The sequence below is a fragment of the Oncorhynchus keta genome, unplaced genomic scaffold, assembly GCF_023373465.1.
Source record: "Oncorhynchus keta strain PuntledgeMale-10-30-2019 unplaced genomic scaffold, Oket_V2 Un_scaffold_3208_pilon_pilon, whole genome shotgun sequence".
NCBI classification, from domain to species: Eukaryota; Metazoa; Chordata; class Actinopteri; order Salmoniformes; family Salmonidae; genus Oncorhynchus; species Oncorhynchus keta.
In genome coordinates this window covers 426,484-445,425 of record NW_026290915.1, presented here as the reverse complement: position 1 = coordinate 445,425, position 18,942 = coordinate 426,484, and the positions used below count along the sequence as shown (strand labels likewise).

General features: G+C 46.5%; 1 protein-coding gene across 1 annotated transcript in view; it reads right to left on the bottom strand.

Moving 5' to 3' along the window:
- The window catches only part of LOC118380698 (neogenin-like), a 322,783-nt gene that overhangs the window by 146,741 nt on the left and 157,100 nt on the right, over positions 1–18,942 (bottom strand). The window contains 1 exon segment of the mRNA XM_052515815.1: positions 6,451–6,726. Coding sequence (XP_052371775.1) covers positions 6,451–6,726 — 276 coding nt within the window.

Sequence of the window (18,942 nt, the reverse complement as noted above, 5' to 3'; positions counted from 1 at the left end):
GTGGAATTTAAAAATACTTGCAGATACGCTCTTACAGAGCGACTTGAAATACTTTGCAAATGCATACTTATTTCTATGAAAACCAGTGGATTAAGTCCACTTCCATGTTAAGACACTCTTGTTGGGGGCAAATAATAGTAGTGAGCACATACATTTAATACTGGTCCCCTGTGGGAATCCAACCCACAACCATAAGACTGCAGGAACCATGCTCTACCAGATACAACCATAGTACTGTAGACACCATGCTCTACCAGATACAACCATAGTACTGTAGACACCATGCTCTACCAGATACAACCATAGTACTGTAGACACCATGCTCTACCAGATACAACCATAGCACTGTAGACACCATGCTCTACCAGATACAACCATAGCACTGTAGACACCATGCTCTACCAGATACAACCATAGCACTGTAGACACCATGCTCTACCAGATACAACCATAGCACTGTAGACACCATGCTCTATCAGATACAACTGGAGTACTGTAGACACCATGCTCTACCAGATACAACCATAGCACTGTAGACACCATGCTCTACCAGATACAACCATAGCACTGTAGACACCATGCTCTACCAGATACAACCATAGACTGTAGACACCATGCTCTAAGATACAACCATAGTACTGTAGACACCATGCTCTACCAGATACAACCATAGTACTGTAGACACCATGCTCTACCAGATACAACCATAGCACTGTAGACACCATGCTCTACCAGATACAACCATAGCACTGTAGACACCATGCTCTACCAGATACAACCATAGCACTGTAGACACCATGCTCTATCAGATACAACCATAGTACTGTAGACACCATGCTCTACCAGATACAACCATAGCACTGTAGACACCATGCTCTACCAGATACAACCATAGCACTGTAGACACCATGCTCTACCAGATACAACCATAGCACTGGGAGACACCATGCTCTATCAGATACAACCATAGTACTGGCGACACCATGCTCTACAGATACAACCATAGTAGGAGACACCATGCTCTACCAGATACAACCATAGCACTGTAGACACCATGCTCTACCAGATACAACTGATAGTCTGTAGACACCATGCTCTAGAGATACAACCATAGTACTGTAGACACCATGCTCTACCAGATACAACCATAGTACTGTAGACACCATGCTCTACCAGATACAACCATAGTACTGTAGACACCATGCTCTACCAGATACAACCATAGACTGGAGGACCATGCTCTAGGATACAGAGCCATAGTGACTGTAGACACCATGCTCTACCAGATACAACCATAGTACTGTAGACACCATGCTCTATTAGGGACAACCATAGTACTGTAGACAGCATGCTCTACCAGATACAACCATAGTACTGTAGACACCATGCTCTACCAGATACAACCATAGCACTGTAGACACCATGCTCTACCAGATACAACCATAGTACTGTAGACACCACGCTCTAGATACAACCATAGTACTGTGGAGACAGGATCATGCTCTACCAGATACAACCATAGTACTGTAGACAGCTCTACCAGATACAACCATAGCACTGTAGACACCATGCTCTACCAGATACAACCATAGTACTGTAGACACCATGCTCTATTAGATACAACCATAGTACTGTAGACAGCATGCTCTACCAGATACAACCATAGTCTGCAACACCATGTTCTACCAGATACAACGATAGCACTGCAGACACCATGCTCTACCAGATACAACCATAGCACTACAGACACCATGCTCTACCAGATACAACGAGAAGCACTGCAGACACCATGCTCTATTAGGGATACAACCATAGTACTGTAGACAGCATGCTCTACCAGATACAACCATAGCACTGCAAGCACCATGTTCTACCAGATACAACCATAGTACTGTAGACACCATGCTCTACCAGATACAACCATAGTACTGGGACAGCATGCTCTAAGATACAACCATAGTACTGTAGACACCATGCTCTATCAGATACAACCATAGTATCTGTAGACACCATGCTCTACCAGATACAACCATAGCACTGTAGACACCATGCTCTACCAGATACAACCATAGCACTGTAGACACCATGCTCTACCAGATACAAGATAGCACTGCAGACACCATGCTCTATCAGAAAACGTTAGCACTACAGACACCATGCTCTACCAGATACAACGATAGCACTGCAGACACCATGCTCTATTAGATACAACCATAGTACTGCAGCATGCTCTAGAGATGGTACAACCATAGCACTGCAAGACACCATGTTCTACCAGATACAACCATAGTACTGTAACACCATGCTCTACCAGATACAACCATAGTACTGTAGACAGCATGCTCTACCAGATACAACCATAGCACTGCAAGCACCATGTTCTACCAGATACAACCATAGTACTACAGACACCATGCTCTACCAGATACAACCATAGGACTGTAGACACCATGCTCTACCAGATACAACCATAGCACTGCAGACACCATGCTCTACCAGATACAACCATAGTACTGTAGACACAATGCTCTACCAGATACAACCATAGTACTGTAGACACCATGGAAGATACAAGATAGCACTAAGAGACACCATGCTCTACCAGATACAACGATAGCACTGCAGACACCATGCTCTATTAGATACAACCATAGTACTGTAGACAGCATGCTCTACCAGATACAACATAGTACTGTAGAGACCATGTTCTACCAGATACAACGATAGCACTAAGACACCATGCTCTACCAGATACAACGATAGCACTACAGACACCATGCTCTTGTGATACAACCATAGTACTGTAGACACCATGCTCTACCAGATACAACCATAGTACTATAGACACCATGCTCTACCAGATACAACCATAGTACTGGGGAGGAACCATGCTCTACCAGATACAACCATAGTACTATAGACACCATGCTCTACCAGATACAACCATAGTACTGCAGGAACCATGCTCTACCAGATAACCATGGAGTACTGTAAATGATAGCATGCTCTACCAGATACAACCATAGTACTGTGACACCATGCTCTACCAGATACAACCATAGCACTGTAGACACCATGCTCTACCAGATACAACCATAGTACTGTAGACACCATGACCACCAGATACAACCATAGCACTGTAGACACCATGCTCTACCAGATACAACCATAGTACTGTAGACACCATGCTCTACCAGATACAACCATAGCACTGTAGACACCATGCTCTAGCAGATACAACCATAGTACTGTAGACACCATGCTCTACCAGATACAACCATAGACTGCAGACACCATGCTCTACCAGATACAACCATAGTACTGAGATGACCATGCTCTGCCAGATACAACCATAGTACTATAGACACCATGCTCTACCAGATACAACCATAGCACTGCAGACACCATGCTCTACCAGATACAACCATAGTACTGTAGACACCATGCTCTACCAGATACAACCATAGTACTGTAGACACATGCTCTACAGATACAACCATAGTACTGCACCATGCTCTAAATTAGATACAAGCATAGACTACAGACACCATGCTCTACCAGATACAACCATAGTACTGCAGACACCATGCTCTACCAGATACAACCATACAGTACTGTAGACACCATGCTCTACCAGATACAACCATAGTACTATAGACACCATGCTCTACCAGATACAACCATAGCACTGCAGACACCATGCTCTACCAGATACAACCATAGTACTGTAGACAGCATGCTCTACCAGATGTTAGCACTGCAGACACCATGCTCTACCAGATACAACCATAGTACTGTAGACACCATGCTCTACCAGATACAACCATAGCACTGTAGACACCATGCTCTACCAGATACAACCATAGTACAGCAGACACCATGCTCTACCAGATACAACCATAGCAAACACCATGCTCTACCAGATACAACCATAACTGTGACACCATGCTCTACCAGATACAACCATAGTACTGCAGACACCATGCTCTACCAGATACAACCATAGCACTGTAGACACCATGCTCTACCAGATACAACCATAGTACTGCAGACACCATGCTCTACCAGATACAACCATAGTGAATTAAGATACCATGCACTACCAGATACAACCATAGTACTGTAGACACCATGCTCTACCAGATACAACCATAGCACTGTAGACACCATGCTCTAACAGATACAACCATAGTACTGCAGACACCATGCTCTACCAGATACAATCATGCACTGTAGACACCATGCTCTACCAGATACAACCATAGCACTGTAGACACCATGCTCTACCAGATACAACCATAGTACTATAGACACCATGCTCTACCAGATACAACCATAGTACTGTAGACACCATGCTCTACCAGATACAACCATAGTACTGTAGACACCATGCTCTACCAGATACAACCATAGCACTGTAGACACCATGCTCTACCAGATACAACCATAGTACTGTAGACACCATGCTCTACCAGATACAACCATAGCACTGCAGACACCATGCTCTACCAGATACAACCATAGTACTGTAGACACCATGCTCTACCAGATACAACCATAGTACTGTAGACACCATGCTCTACCAGATACAACCATAGTACTGTAGACACCATGCTCTACCAGATACAACCATAGCACTGCAGACACCATGCTCTACCAGATACAACGATAGCACTGCAGACACCATGCTCTACCAGATACAACCATAGTACTGTAGACACCATGCTCTACCAGATACAACCATAGTACTGCAGACACCATGCTCTACCAGATACAACCATAGTACTGTAGACACCATGCTCTACCAGATACAACCATAGCACTGTAGACACCATGCTCTACCAGATACAACGATAGCACTGCAGACACCATGCTCTACCAGATACAACCATAGTACTGTAGACACCATGCTCTACCAGATACAACGATAGCACTGCAGACACCATGCTCTACCAGATACAACCATAGCACTGCAGACACCATGCTCTACCAGATACAACCATAGTACTGTAGACACCATGCTCTACCAGATACAACCATAGCACTGTAGACACCATGCTCTACCAGATACAACCATAGTACTGCAGACACCATGCTCTACCAGATACAACCATAGTACTGTAGACACCATGCTCTACCAGATACAACCATAGTACTGCAGACACCATGCTCTACCAGATACAACCATAGTACTGTAGACACCATGCTCTACCAGATACAACCATAGTACTGTAGACACCATGCTCTACCAGATACAACCATAGTACTGTAGACACCATGCTCTACCAGATACAACCATAGTACTGTAGACACCATGCTCTACCAGATACAACCATAGTACTGTAGACACCATGCTCTACCAGATACAAACATAGCACTGCAGGAACCATGCTCTACCAGATACAACCATAGTACTGCAGACACCATGCTCTACCAGATACAACCATAGTACTGTAGACACCATGCTCTACCAGATACAACCATAGTACTGTAGACACCATGCTCTACCAGATACAACCATAGTACTGTAGACACCATGCTCTACCAGATACAACCATAGCACTACAGGAACCATGCTCTACCAGATACAACCATAGTACTGTAGACACCATGCTCTACCAGATGAGCCACATCATCACACACCACCTGATGTCTCAATGTACTCAATTACTGTAGTGTACATAGTTTTCTTCATGGTGATAGAAAGTCTACAGGTACAACCCTAGAGGACCAGCCTATGTACAACACAGTAATGTACATTTACATTAAGTGGTTTGAAAGGATGGTAAATTAATACTGCACAAATAGTGGTCGTTTTACATGTTATTTGATCAATAAAAATATCTAATTTGATGTGGATGTTTTGTGTCTTTGCCCAGAACGTTGAACCGTTTGATGTAAGTGTTTCAGGACAGGGTTTTGTTCTTTCTAGATTCCATTAGAATGACAACAGCAGAGAAAGGAACAGGGAAACGACTCTGACAATTCTAACGATTGAATGCTGTAAGATACCGTTCTTAATTCTAAACTGGGTGGTTCGAACTCTGAATGCTGATTGGCTGAAAGCCGTGGTATATCAGATCGTATACCATGGGAATAACAAAATCATTTTTTACTTGACTTTGGTAACCAGTTTATAATAGCAATAAGGCACCTTGGGGGTTTGTGGTATATGGCCAATATACCACGGCTCATGGCCGTATCCAGGCACTCCACGTTGCGTCTTGCATAATAACAGCCCTTAGCCGTGGTATATTGGCCATATACCACATCCCCTAAGGCCTTATTGCTTAATTATACAATTACTGTACCTTTTATTTCCTCTGCCAAAGCAGAGATGCTGAAGAAAGGTTATTGCACGCACTACAGACGTCTAGATCGGTCCTTGTTATATAGTATCTATAGTATTACCTGGCAGTATGTAGAGCTATATAGTATCTATAGTATTACCTGGCAGTATTGTGAGCTGGGCCTCTTCACTGGTCTTGGCGGGCCCAGCGTTCTCCACCATGCAGCGGTAGAGCCCAGCGTCGGCCTCCGAAGCGTTGCTCACCACCAGGGCTCCGTTGGGTAGCTGCACCAACCTAGAGCTCAGCTCCAGGGGCTCACGCTCACGCTCCCACCGGGCTAAAGGCACCAGGTCTGGGTTGACATCGCAGGCCAGAACCTGGCTGTCTCCCAGGCGTATGCTGGCTGCTGCTGGCTGGCTGGAGAACCGGGGCATACCTGGGGAGGAAGAGGGAGGAGGGTTGGTGTTAAAAGTTCATGTTTTTAATTTCTGTTCTGCTGTTGAGAGAGAGAGGAGGAGAGCGAGAGCGAGAGGAGGAGAGCGAGAGCGAGAGAGCGAGAGAGAGCGAGAGAGCGAGAGAGAGAGAGAGAGAGAGAGAGAGGAGGAGAGCGAGAGAGAGAGAGGAGGAGAGCGAGAGAGGAGGAGAGCGAGAGAGGAGGAGAGCGAGAGAGAGAGGAGGAGAGCGAGAGAGAGAGGAGGAGAGCGAGAGAGAGAGGAGGAGAGCGAGAGAGAGAGAGGAGAGGAGCGAGAGAGAGAGAGGAGGAGAGAGCGAGAGAGAGAGGAGGAGAGCGCGAGAGAGAGAGGAGAGGAGAGCGAGAGAGAGAGAGGAGGAGAGAGAGAGAGAGAGAGGAGGAGAGCGAGAGAGAGAGGAGGAGAGCGAGAGAGAAGAGGAGGAGAGCGAGAGAATGAGGAGGAGAGCGCGAGAGAGAGAGGGAGAGGAGGAGAGCGAGAGAGAGAGGAGGAGAGCGAGAGAGAGAGGAGGAGAGCGAGAGAGAGGAGGAGAGCGAGAGAGAGAGGAGGAGAGCGAGAGAGAGAGGAGGAGAGCGAGAGAGAGAGGAGGAGAGCGAGAGAGAGAGGAGGAGAGCGAGAGAGAGAGGAGGAGAGAGCGAGAGGAGAGCGAGAGAGAGAGGAGGAGAGAGAGAGGAGAGAGAGAGAGAGAGAGAGAGAGAGGAGAGGAGGAGAGCGAGAGAGAGGAGGAGAGTGAGAGAGAGGAGGAGAGAGAGAGAGATAGAGAGAGGAGAGCACAAGGAGACAGATCAAAAGAGGCTTGAGTTCTGCCAGTATGCTACTGCCTCCAGCTACACAGCTGTACAACCAGTTTCATGTGTTTCATCAGGAAATATGCCTACGTATCTGTGTATGAGTGGGCCTGGTCTCAAATCAGACAGAAATGGGACACAAATACATTTTTCTAAATCCGATCCATTCCTAATCCATGTGTAAGAGGTAATAACCCCAGCCTGAACTACTCCTGGCTGTGATCCAAGTTGGTGTAAAGTAATGCATGTGTCCCTGACAGAACGCTCCAGAACCCAGGGAAGCTCATTTGCTGTAGTGAGAAAAGATTTCACAACACTAATTAAAAGGCTGAATCCACAGGCTGTTTGTGTTCCTCTCCCTACTTTCATCTGTGATAATTATTTCCCGCGTTTAAAGCCATTGATCTGAAACCTCGGTCTCTGCCGAGCGGCGTATGTCAAGAAACGACACAGCGACAACATTTTATTTTGAAAGAAACCCTGACCGAAATGGAAACACGGTGCAAGTATACTATAATATAGAAGTTAAACGATCTGGTCTTTAAAAACATTGGGCCACTTCTCACACACACACACACACACACACACACACACACACACACACACACACACACACACACACACACACACACACACACACACACACACACACACACACACACACACACACACACACACACACACACACACAAAATGGGGAAGAATTCGATGTGAGGCCTGTTAATGTGATGGTGGCCTGTGTGAATGTTTTGGTTGACCGGGCTGTTTCCCTGGCGATGCGGAGTCAGTGGTTGTTGTTTGTTCTGGCTCGGTTGAAGCTGTGTGTCTGCAGACAGGAAGAAGTGTTGAAGCTGTGTGTGTGTCTCTCTCTCTACAGGCTTTGGGCTCCCCTCTCAGGGGGTTGGGGTGAGGGAGGTGAGGGAGGTGAGAGAATGACAGCTCTGGAATATATCCCACTTCAGAGAAGGCTGAGAGCAGAGACCCCCGGGCACCGCTGAGACCCCGTCTCCACTCAGCACCACATCGCTTCTAACTGTTGGTGTGTGAGAGATGAAGCAGCAACACACAAACAAACACCTCCATAGTGGTGTCGTCATACAAACACAAAACAGCCTGGTTTCTATGCTCTCTCTATTACTGTATAAGACAGACAAAGGGAAACACTGCACATTTCTCCACTACACATTCACTCTCACAGTAAAAGTCCACATAGAACCTGAAAGGCCTCTGAGTTGATGTGGCTGCAGTGACAGAGGATCCATCCTGTAGGTCTGCCTCTCAGGGAGATTCTGATCTGGACATGCAGCACTGTGTTCGGTACAGGACATTCTAGGCAGCGAGGAACCGTCAAATACAACCTTGAAAACAATGCCTGAAAGGTGACCTGCCTCCAGATGTGTGATGCATATAGCCTGGCATATACATGGCCGCCCCAGGCCTCACAGCTGCCTGAGGACCCCAGGGACGTCATTAAATAGCTATGTTGGAAAATAGGGAGGAAACTGGGGTTAGTTAGGACGGAACGTCAACAGAGGGAGGGAAAGAACAGAACCGGTACTATATTGTCCATTTAATGGAAACGAAAGGAGACACTATCACAACACCCAACCTCACACACAGGTGGGAGTGTACTTTATCAGCCTGGCTGACTGGCTGGATGACTGGCTGCCTAGATGAGTGACTGACCAGTGGCCTGAGCACCTTCTCCATGCTCTTCACTTTGTATTTAGGCACTGGAGCTTCAGTGGTGGCCTCCCTTTCCTGTTGCCACAGTGGTGGCCTCTCTTTCCTGTTGCCACAGTGGTGGCCTCCTTTCCTGTTGCCACAGTGGTGGCCTCCCTTTCCTGTTGCCACAGTGGTGGCCTCCCTTTCCTGTTGCCACAGTGGTGGCCTCCCTTTCCTGTTGCCACAGTGGTGGCCTCCCTTTCCTGTTGCCTCATCAGATCTGCAGTGGACCTGAGGTGAGTTCTTCGATTTGTGTGTGTGTGTGTCTGTGTGTGTGTCTGTGTCTGTGTGTGTCTCTGTGTCTGTGTGTGTGTGTGTGTGTGTGTGTGTGTGTGTGTGTGTGTGTGTGTGTGTGTGTGTGTGTGTGTGTGTGTGTGTGTGTGTGTGTGTGTGTGTGTGTGTGTGTGTGTGTGTGTGTGTGTGTGTGTGTGTGTGTTATAGACAGGAGATTCTAAAGCTAACACTAAATTAATCACAATTCTCCCATTTAATCGACAGGGTGGCTCCTGATTTTCCAGCCGCCTGCCAGACGGTATCTATCACTGCTGCGCCGACATCTTTACTCTTATTAACACTGAGTGGTGAGATCGGCTCAAATCAACTCAGAGCAATAGAGTTTTAAGTGTTTGATATGCAGTGCAAATGCAGGGCAGCTTCCCCTGTAGGTCTGTGGTGTACGGAGGTGCAATTAAAAGAACCTATTCCACTCAGACTGCAAACCACACACTTAACAAACGTCATGTTTGGAGCTCAAGTCAAACTACCAGGGAAGATGACAAAGAAATCTGCTTAATCTTGCATCATTCCCTGATCTAAAAACCTACATTACCTGCATTTGTTGGTAGTAAAAGTAATGATCATTGTGGAGATTAGTGAAACAGCACGGTGTCTGCTTTAAGGACGATACCCATGAAAAGACAGAGGCTCTTCCCACCTCTGAGCAAACTGAGCACCACACAATGTGGCTCCTACCATTTTAATTGAAAGCAGGTCTAGAATCAGTAAAGAGAGCTTAACGGAATATGCAGGCTTTAGGGATTTTCTATACTCGATTCAACAGAATTAGACCTTTTAGAAGCACACACACACACACACACACACACACACACACACACACACACACACACACACACACACACACACACACACACACGCAGACAGACAGACAGACAGACAGAGAAAGCTTTAGGAATCTCTCCAACGAAATTCAACAGAATTAAGTCTCTTTATGGCAGAAAATAGCTGCCGTTCTCTTTTTGACCAGGAGACATTCCTGGAGAGTTAGTCATGGCTGTTTTTCCAGCCCGTTAAGATCAACTTTCTTTCTCGAAATGAGGGGGGCAGAAAGAAAAAAAGGTTTTTGGAATTGCCCACCGGTGTAAGTTTGTACCTCAAACACGGCTATTGAGTTTCAGCAGCACAGGACTGGTTCTCTTAACGGGTGTTATATCAGTCTCCCTGTCCGGTCCTGTCAATGCCAATCATCCAAGAGCCATAGCTGGCCAGTGTTTGTAACAGTGGTGTGGACGGAGCAGGGAGACAAATGCCCCGAGGCACTGGAACACAGATTAACATTTTGGGAGAGTCTGTTCCTTAATAATTCAAACTTAAAATAATAAATAAAATACAAGTTTTTACAGGAAACGTGCCATTGAAATCAAGACCCCTAATAAAGCCTCACTTAAGTGACTTGTGACAAACGTACTGGTGCTACCACCCTATAGCATGCCCCTTCTCTCAGGTACACTCTCACACACTGGCTGAACACACCAACAGAACAATCCTTATTGGCTGGACTCTTGATCAATTCCACCGGGGCACACAGAGCGAGACAGAGTCCATCCGTTCAGAGCATCAAGCCATGATTTGATAGGATGACCCTGGTCACTGCGGGGGATATTGTCAACACCCTACTCAATATGAAGACTTAGAACAGTGTGAAGACATGTGATGGATCAGACGTTTCTCTGTGCCAGACTGAGTGATATTGAAGACACAGCATCATGCTGATAATGGGGATAATATGCCATGTGTGGGCTATGGTGGGTGTCGTGTCACGTACATTGCCTTTGTGTTTAAAATCGCATCTAGGCATCCATAGCCTATTGTTTCTTCAATTCTATGGTCCGTAGCCAATCCCAGCCATGATCCCTTGAGGCCATATTGCCGTTTAAGAGGTCATTCATTCACTTATTCAAGGTTTTAGGACATCGCTGAGAAGGTTCATAATCCTTCCTCTGTTACAATGACTCAGTCTCTCAACGGTGAGTTCTTTAAAGGCCCGAGGAGGAGGCAGGTAGGCAGTTTTTAAAACACTGATTCACACAATCACAAGCAGCAGATAGACTCGTGTTTTCATCCATTTTGTGGCTGTTTACAAAGTGTCGGAGAGACTCGGCTGGGGAAGAATTTACAGAAGCTGTTAAGCAATGGTATGAGAAAATAAATCTGTCCCTGGGAAAGTGACAGTACTGTACCTCAGAACCTCTGGGTTGGTAGGAAACACCAATGGCGCTCTGTGGGAGTTCAGGGCTCACATGACCAGGAAAAGGGGGAGGAATCGTCTTCACGGGCAATATAAATAACCAGCGACCGTTCCGCAAGACAATCGCTTACATTTCCCTCCGCTTTGGCTGTCAAACATTCATTGCCTTGTTACGTAAATCCAAACACAGCAGTCTCCCTCCGAATCCAAACACAGCAGTCTCCCTCCGAATCCAAACACAGCAGTCTCCCTCCGAATCCAAACACAGCAGTCTCCCTCCGAATCCAAACACAGCAGTCTCCCTCCGAATCCAAACACAGCAGTCTCCCTCCGAATCCAAACACAGCAGTCTCCCTCCGAATCCAAACACAGCAGTCTCCCTCCGAATCCAAACACAGCAGTCTCCCTCCGAATCCAAACACAGCAGTCTCCCTCCGAATCCAAACACAGCAGTCTCCCTCCGAATCCAAACACAGCAGTCTCCCTCCGAATCCAAACACAGCAGTCTCCCTCCGAATCCAAACACAGCAGTCTCCCTCCGAATCCAAACACAGCAGTCTCCCTCCGAATCCAAACACAGCAGTCTCCCTCCGAATCCAAACACAGCAGTCTCCCTCCGAATCCAAACACAGCAGTCTCCCTCCGAATCCAACACAACACGCAGTCTCCCTCCGAATCCAAACACAGCAGTCTCCCTCCGAATCCACAGAATCCAAACACAGCAGTCTCCCTCCGAATCCAAACACAGCAGTCTCCCTCCGAATCCAAACACAGCAGTCTCCTCCGAATCCAAACACAGCAGTCTCAAACACAGCAGTCTCCCTCCGAATCCAAACACAGCAGTCTCCCTCCGAATCCAAACACAGCAGTCTCCCTCCGAATCCAAACACAGCAGTCTCCCTCCGAATCCAAACACAGCAGTCTCCCTCCGAATCCAAACACAGCAGTCTCCCTCCGAATCCAAACACAGCAGTCTCCCTCCGAATCCAAACACAGCAGTCTCCCTCCGAATCCAAACACAGCAGTCTCCCTCCGAATCCAAACACAGCAGTCTCCCTCCGAATCCAAACACAGCAGTCTCCCTCCGAATCCAAACACAGCAGTCTCCCTCCAAATCCAAACACAGCAGTCTCCCTCCAAATCCAAACACAGCAGTCTCCCTCCAAATCCAAACACAGCAGTCTCCCTCCAAATCCAAACACAGCAGTCTCCCTCCAAATCCAAACACAGCAGTCTCCCTCCAAATCCAAACACAGCAGTCTCCCTCCAAATCCAAACACAGCAGTCTCCCTCCAAATCCAAACACAGCAGTCTCCCTCCAAATCCAAACACAGCAGTCTCCCTCCAAATCCAAACACAGCAGTCTCCCTCCAAATCCAAACACAGCAGTCTCCCTCCAAATCCAAACACAGCAGTCTCCCTCCAAATCCAAACACAGCAGTCTCCCTCCAAATCCAAACCATTTTGTTCCAGTGTTTTTCTCTATTAAATGAGGAGTTAAGGAGACGAGAGCCGAGCTGCGTGTGTGGGCCATGCTAGACAGAATCCTTGGGACGTCACACTGATGTCACCCCATTGACGTTGACATTTAAAATGGTTAACGGTTAAAGTTAGGGATAGGTAAGGGTTAAGCTTTCAGGTAGTGACGTCCCAAGGATACTGAATAGCACTAAAAGTGTGTGTCTGATGTGACCCAGTTCACTGGTGAGTTCAGAGCCTTAAGAGGCGGTGCATATTGCATGACTCCAACACAGGACGATGAATACTTTATACAGTAGGGAGATAAAGACAGCTATGTGCTTGTCTGGCTATCATCCGCATGAGGAAGAGATGCTGTATACACCCGCTTGGTTTGTCAACAACTGCATCCTTCCAATCACAAATGAGTTACAGGTCTGACATCATTGAATGGCTGAAGACATTGGTAGAAACTCGTTCACCTACCCAATTCTGTTAGATAAGTGAAAAGGCAGTGAGGGAAATATACTTTCCTAAGGCACTGCAGGTGGTATTTACACCCCTTGACAATTTCCACATTTTGTTACGTTGCAGCCCTATTCTAAAATGGATTCAATAAATACTTATCCTTGGCAATCTACACACCATACCCTATAATGGCAAAGCAAAAATAGGTTAGAAATGTTTGATTTATAAAAAAAACATGTAAAAAATAAAAACAGAAATAGCTTATTTACATAAGTATTCAGACCCTTTGCTCTGAGACTCAAAGTTGAACATCCTGTATCCATTGATCATCCTTGGAATGTTTCTACAACTTGATTGGAGTCCACCTGTGATAAACACAATTGATTGGACATTATTTGTAAAGGCAAACACCTGTCTATATAAGGTCCCACAGTTGACAGTGCATGTCAGAGCAAAAACCAAGCCAGGATTGTGTCGAAGCACAGATCTGGGGAAGGGTACCAAAACATTTCTGCAGCATTGAAGGACCAAGAACACAGTGGCCTCCATCCTTCTTAAATGGGTCTGAATACTGAATGCTTAAATGTGATATCAGTTTCTTGCTTTGTCATTATGGGGTAGTGTGTGTAGATTGATGAGGGGAAATAAACGATTTAATACATTTTAGAATAAGGCTGTAACGTAACAAAGTAGAAAAGGTTCTGGGGTCTAAATACTTCCGAAGGCACTTTATATCTAAAGGAAATCTACAGCATCCTGAAAAGCTGTTTTCTTGGGGCTCCTCCATAACCAGTTCTCAGTGCAGCCAGCAAGAGGGAAAAGAACCAACATCCTCTCTGAGAGGGGGCTGTTCTGGACAGCGTCTTATGACCAGTGAAAACACTGAAATCATCTAATAAAGTAGCAGCTGAGGTACTTTGTCATACTACACAAACACCTGACAAACAGTCACATTGAGAACATTATGCGATGAACAGTCTGGCAGCATCTTCACGACAGATTTATCTTGTTAAAAAAAAGTGGAAGGGATTTCGAAAGCGTCATATCTTTCATGAAGATGCAACACCATGTCTTGTGATGCCAATCTAGCGACATTACACCAATGTTATCTAGACAGGGTAATTGGCATCAAGCCTGACACGGAATCGACAGAGAACCCCTACTAAAACACACAAGGCTATTATTGTATGTGTGTAGAGGAGAGGTTAATTGTATCCACCTGCATGTGTCCTTTACAAGCGTGAGGCGACAGGTGTGATTTCGACAGCTCAGATACAAAACACTAACACGTTGCTAGCCTACATACACAAGCGTGAGGCGACAGGTGTGATTGTGACAGCTCAGATACAAAACACTAACACAATGCTAGCCTACATACACAAATTGACAGAGGAAACCAAAATGGCCTCTACTGATACCCTATGAAAAGGGGGATATTGAAGAATGAGAAAGGCCATACACCAATCATAGAGCTGGCATCAACCCATTAAAACCTATAGAAGCACAAACAGGTTGTTTTTCCTGACTGTGTCAGTTCAGTCCTAAAAACATGGGAGCCGTCACACATCACAACCCTTCTATAGACTGGAACACTCCATAAGTAAGAGACAGAAGATGGATGGCTGACACTGTGGAGGAGAGGCAGCTTCAGACGGGGTAGTTATTTTATCTATTGGACTGGAAATACCAATTCAGTGCTGACAGTGACAAGAAAGAGTACACTCTGGGCCTGTAACCAATCTCAGCCCTGAGAAAATACAAGACAACCGTGAGACAACCATGGTATTTCAGGTCAGATGACGATCACACATTCTGACTGAATACCAAACAGACTGAAAGACAATGACACCCATTCAACCATTTGGATTGAATGAGGAAGTCGGTCTGGTCACTGTACACAAACCACAGCCCTAAATTAACATATAGAGTTTGCGCACCGTCAAGTTGAGAACTCTTCTCACCAGAGGAGTTGACAGGAACAACCTGGCTTGTGTGCAGGTGGCCAGAAATCAATGGCGTCTTCACATAGCTGCTGTTAGAAATATCTCCCTGGGACAAGAGACGAAGTGAGCCGTTAAACCGCTTCAGGTGCTGCCCAGATGTTGGAGCTACGTCGAGTTCATAAACATTTAGGAGGGCAGTGTTAGGGTGTGCGCGTGTGTGGCGTGTTGGGCCAGAGGCCCAGCTGCCTTGAGTCTCAGAATAGGAGCTTCTAAGCGGAGAGTCACATCGTGTTTACAAAGCCTCTCAGTCTTCAGAGAAGTGTTCATACCAAAGGGCTCAGGAAATTAATTTAGACATAAATCAGTCTTGCTGGGTCAGTGCGAGACGTAACGTAGAAACAGTTAGCATGATGGCTAATTTACCACACAGAGCTACCTTGATGGGCAACATTGCTTAGAATTTCCACTATAGGCTGAATGACAATTGTTTAAGATAAATCCAACTTGATCAATCCAGTCTGGACAACGGCTGACAGTGGCACATAAGAGGACCATGTATCAATCTACTGCCCTGGCACACTGGTTGGTTGGCACACTGGTTGGTTGGCACACTGGTTGGTAGGTTGGTTGGCTGGTTGGTTGGTTGGTTGGTTGGTTGGTTGGTTGGTTGGTTGGTTGGTTGGCACACTAGTTGGTTGGTTGGTTGGTTGGTTGGTTGGTTGGTTGGCACACTAGTTGGTTGGTTGGTTGGTTGGTTGGTTGGTTGGTTGGCACACTAGTTGGTTGGTTGGTTGGTTGGTTGGTTGGTTGGTTGGCACACTAGTTGGTTGGTTGGTTGGTTGGTTGGTTGGTTGGTTGGTTGGTTGGTTGGTTGGCACACTAGTTGGTTGGTTGGTTGGTTGGTTGGTTGGTTGGTTGGTTGGCACACTGGTTGGTTGGTTGGTTGGCACACTGGTTGGTTGGTTGGCACACTGGTTGGTTGGTTGGCACACTGGTTGGTTGGTTGGCACACTGGTAAGGTTGGTTGGTTGGTTGGCACACTGGTTGGTTGGTTGGTTGGCACACTGGTTGGTTGGTTGGTTGGCACACTGTTTGGTTGGTTGGCACACTGGTTGGTTGGTTGGCACACTGGTTGGTTGTTTGGCACACTGGTTGGTTGTTTGGCACACTGGTTGGTTGTTTGGCACACTGGTTGGTTGGTTGGCACACTGGTTGGTTGGTTGGCACACTGGTTGGTTGGTTGGCACACTGGTAGCCTGTCAGTGCCTGCTGGGGGCCCGGGGGAGGAGGCACAGCAGGGTGCATGGCACAAAGATAAATTGTTTTGAGAGAAATGTTGCGGATGGCGAAAAGGGACAGGACGGTTGCCATGGGAACATCACACACACACACACACGTTGTGTGAAGATAATGTGAGAATTGGCTGGCGTGTAGAATTTCTCATTTGAAATGATCATAGTGGTTTTAATAACACGTGTGGTTTTACAACGAAATGGTATTAAACACTAACCTCATTAAAAGGTACCATAACATAATGTGTGGGGGAAAACAACTTACATTTCTACATGCTCCAATTGAAGACGACAATCTATTCACCCATACATCTAGATGGGGTGTCTCGAACAGATGCCTGAGCAGAAGAAATAACCATAAATGTATTGGCCAAGGAGGAGAGGCTATACGGACACGCCTGGTGTCCAAACGGATGACGTACGTTGCACAGCTGAGAGTCGAGTGTGGAGACGAATGGATTGGGTTCAGTCAGGACGTACGTCGCACAGCTGAGAGTCGAGTGTGGAGACGAATGGATTGGGTTCAGTCAGGACGTACGTCGCTGAGAGTCAGCTGGAGAGTCAGGACGTACGTGTGAGAGTCGAGAGTCAGGACGAATGGATTGGGTTCAGTCAGGACGTACGTCGCACAGCTGAGAGTCGAGTGTGGAGACGAATGGATTGGGTTCAGTCAGGACGTACGTCGCACAGCTGAGAGTCGAGTGTGGAGACGAATGGATTGGGTTCAGTCAGGACGTACGTCGCACAGCTGAGAGTCGAGTGTGGAGACGAATGGATTGGGTTCAGTCAGGACGTACGTCGCACAGCTGAGAGTCGAGTGTGGAGACGAATGGATTGGGTTCAGTCAGGACGTACGTCGCACAGCTGAGAGTCGAGTGTGGAGACGAATGGATTGGGTTCAGTCAGGACGTACGTTGCACAGCTGAGAGTCGAGTGTGGAGACGAATGGATTGGGTTCAGTCAGGACGTACGTCGCACAGCTGAGAGTCGAGTGTGGAGACGAATGGATTGGGTTCAGTCAGGACGTACGTTGCACAGCTGAGAGTCGAGTGTGGAGACGAATGGATTGGGTTCAGTCAGGACGTACGTCGCACAGCTGAGAGTCGAGTGTGGAGACGAATGGATTGGGTTCAGTCAGACATCCTGATGAGCCCTTCCCAGGTACTTTACGCAGGCTAGATCACAGCAGCAGCATGGTGCTAGTCAAAACTGGTAAAACAAAGTGATGTTAATGTCTATGGGTGAGGGAGAAATAACTTGTAGTATTGGTCGCCCACCATTTCCAATTTGTACCATCCCACTTGATTTTATTTTGGGTAGGATGGGAGCCTACATTAGAAATAACTTGTAATTTTGGTAGTTACCATCTGGATGTCACTATGATGCATAATACAGGTAGCCTAGCGGTTAAGAGCGCTGGGTCAGTAACCGAAAGGTCGCTGGTTCAAATCCCCGATCAGACTAGGTGAAAAATCTGTAGATGTGCCCTTGAGCAAAGCACTTAAACCTAACTGCTCCTGTAAGTCGCTCTGGATAAGAGTGCTAAATGATGAAAATATAATGAAACTGTCTACACTACTCAATGGGGAGCAGACAACAACATGGAACACAGTGTCCTTCGCTTTCCGCAGTAAGGAGAAGGAAGTAAATAGATAGTGTTACAATATATGTAGTGATTTTCACTGAAAATGTACATTTAATGTTGTTAAATTCTTTGTCTGCCGAAGTTGGGACTTGGGAGTGTTCAGAACCATTCAGCTTTTAATCGGACTGCAAAACTGCCTGTCACCCTGCCTGATATTAACTACACCATCAGGCTACTTCCCTGGCCTGATATTATCTACACCATCAGGCTACTTCCCTGGCCTGATATTATCTCCACCATCAGGCTACTTCCCTGGCCTGATATTATCTCCACCATCAGGCTACTTCCCTGGCCTGATATTATCTCCACCATCAGGCTACCTCCCTGGCCTGATATTATCTCCACCATCAGGCTACTTCCCTGGCCTGATATTATCTC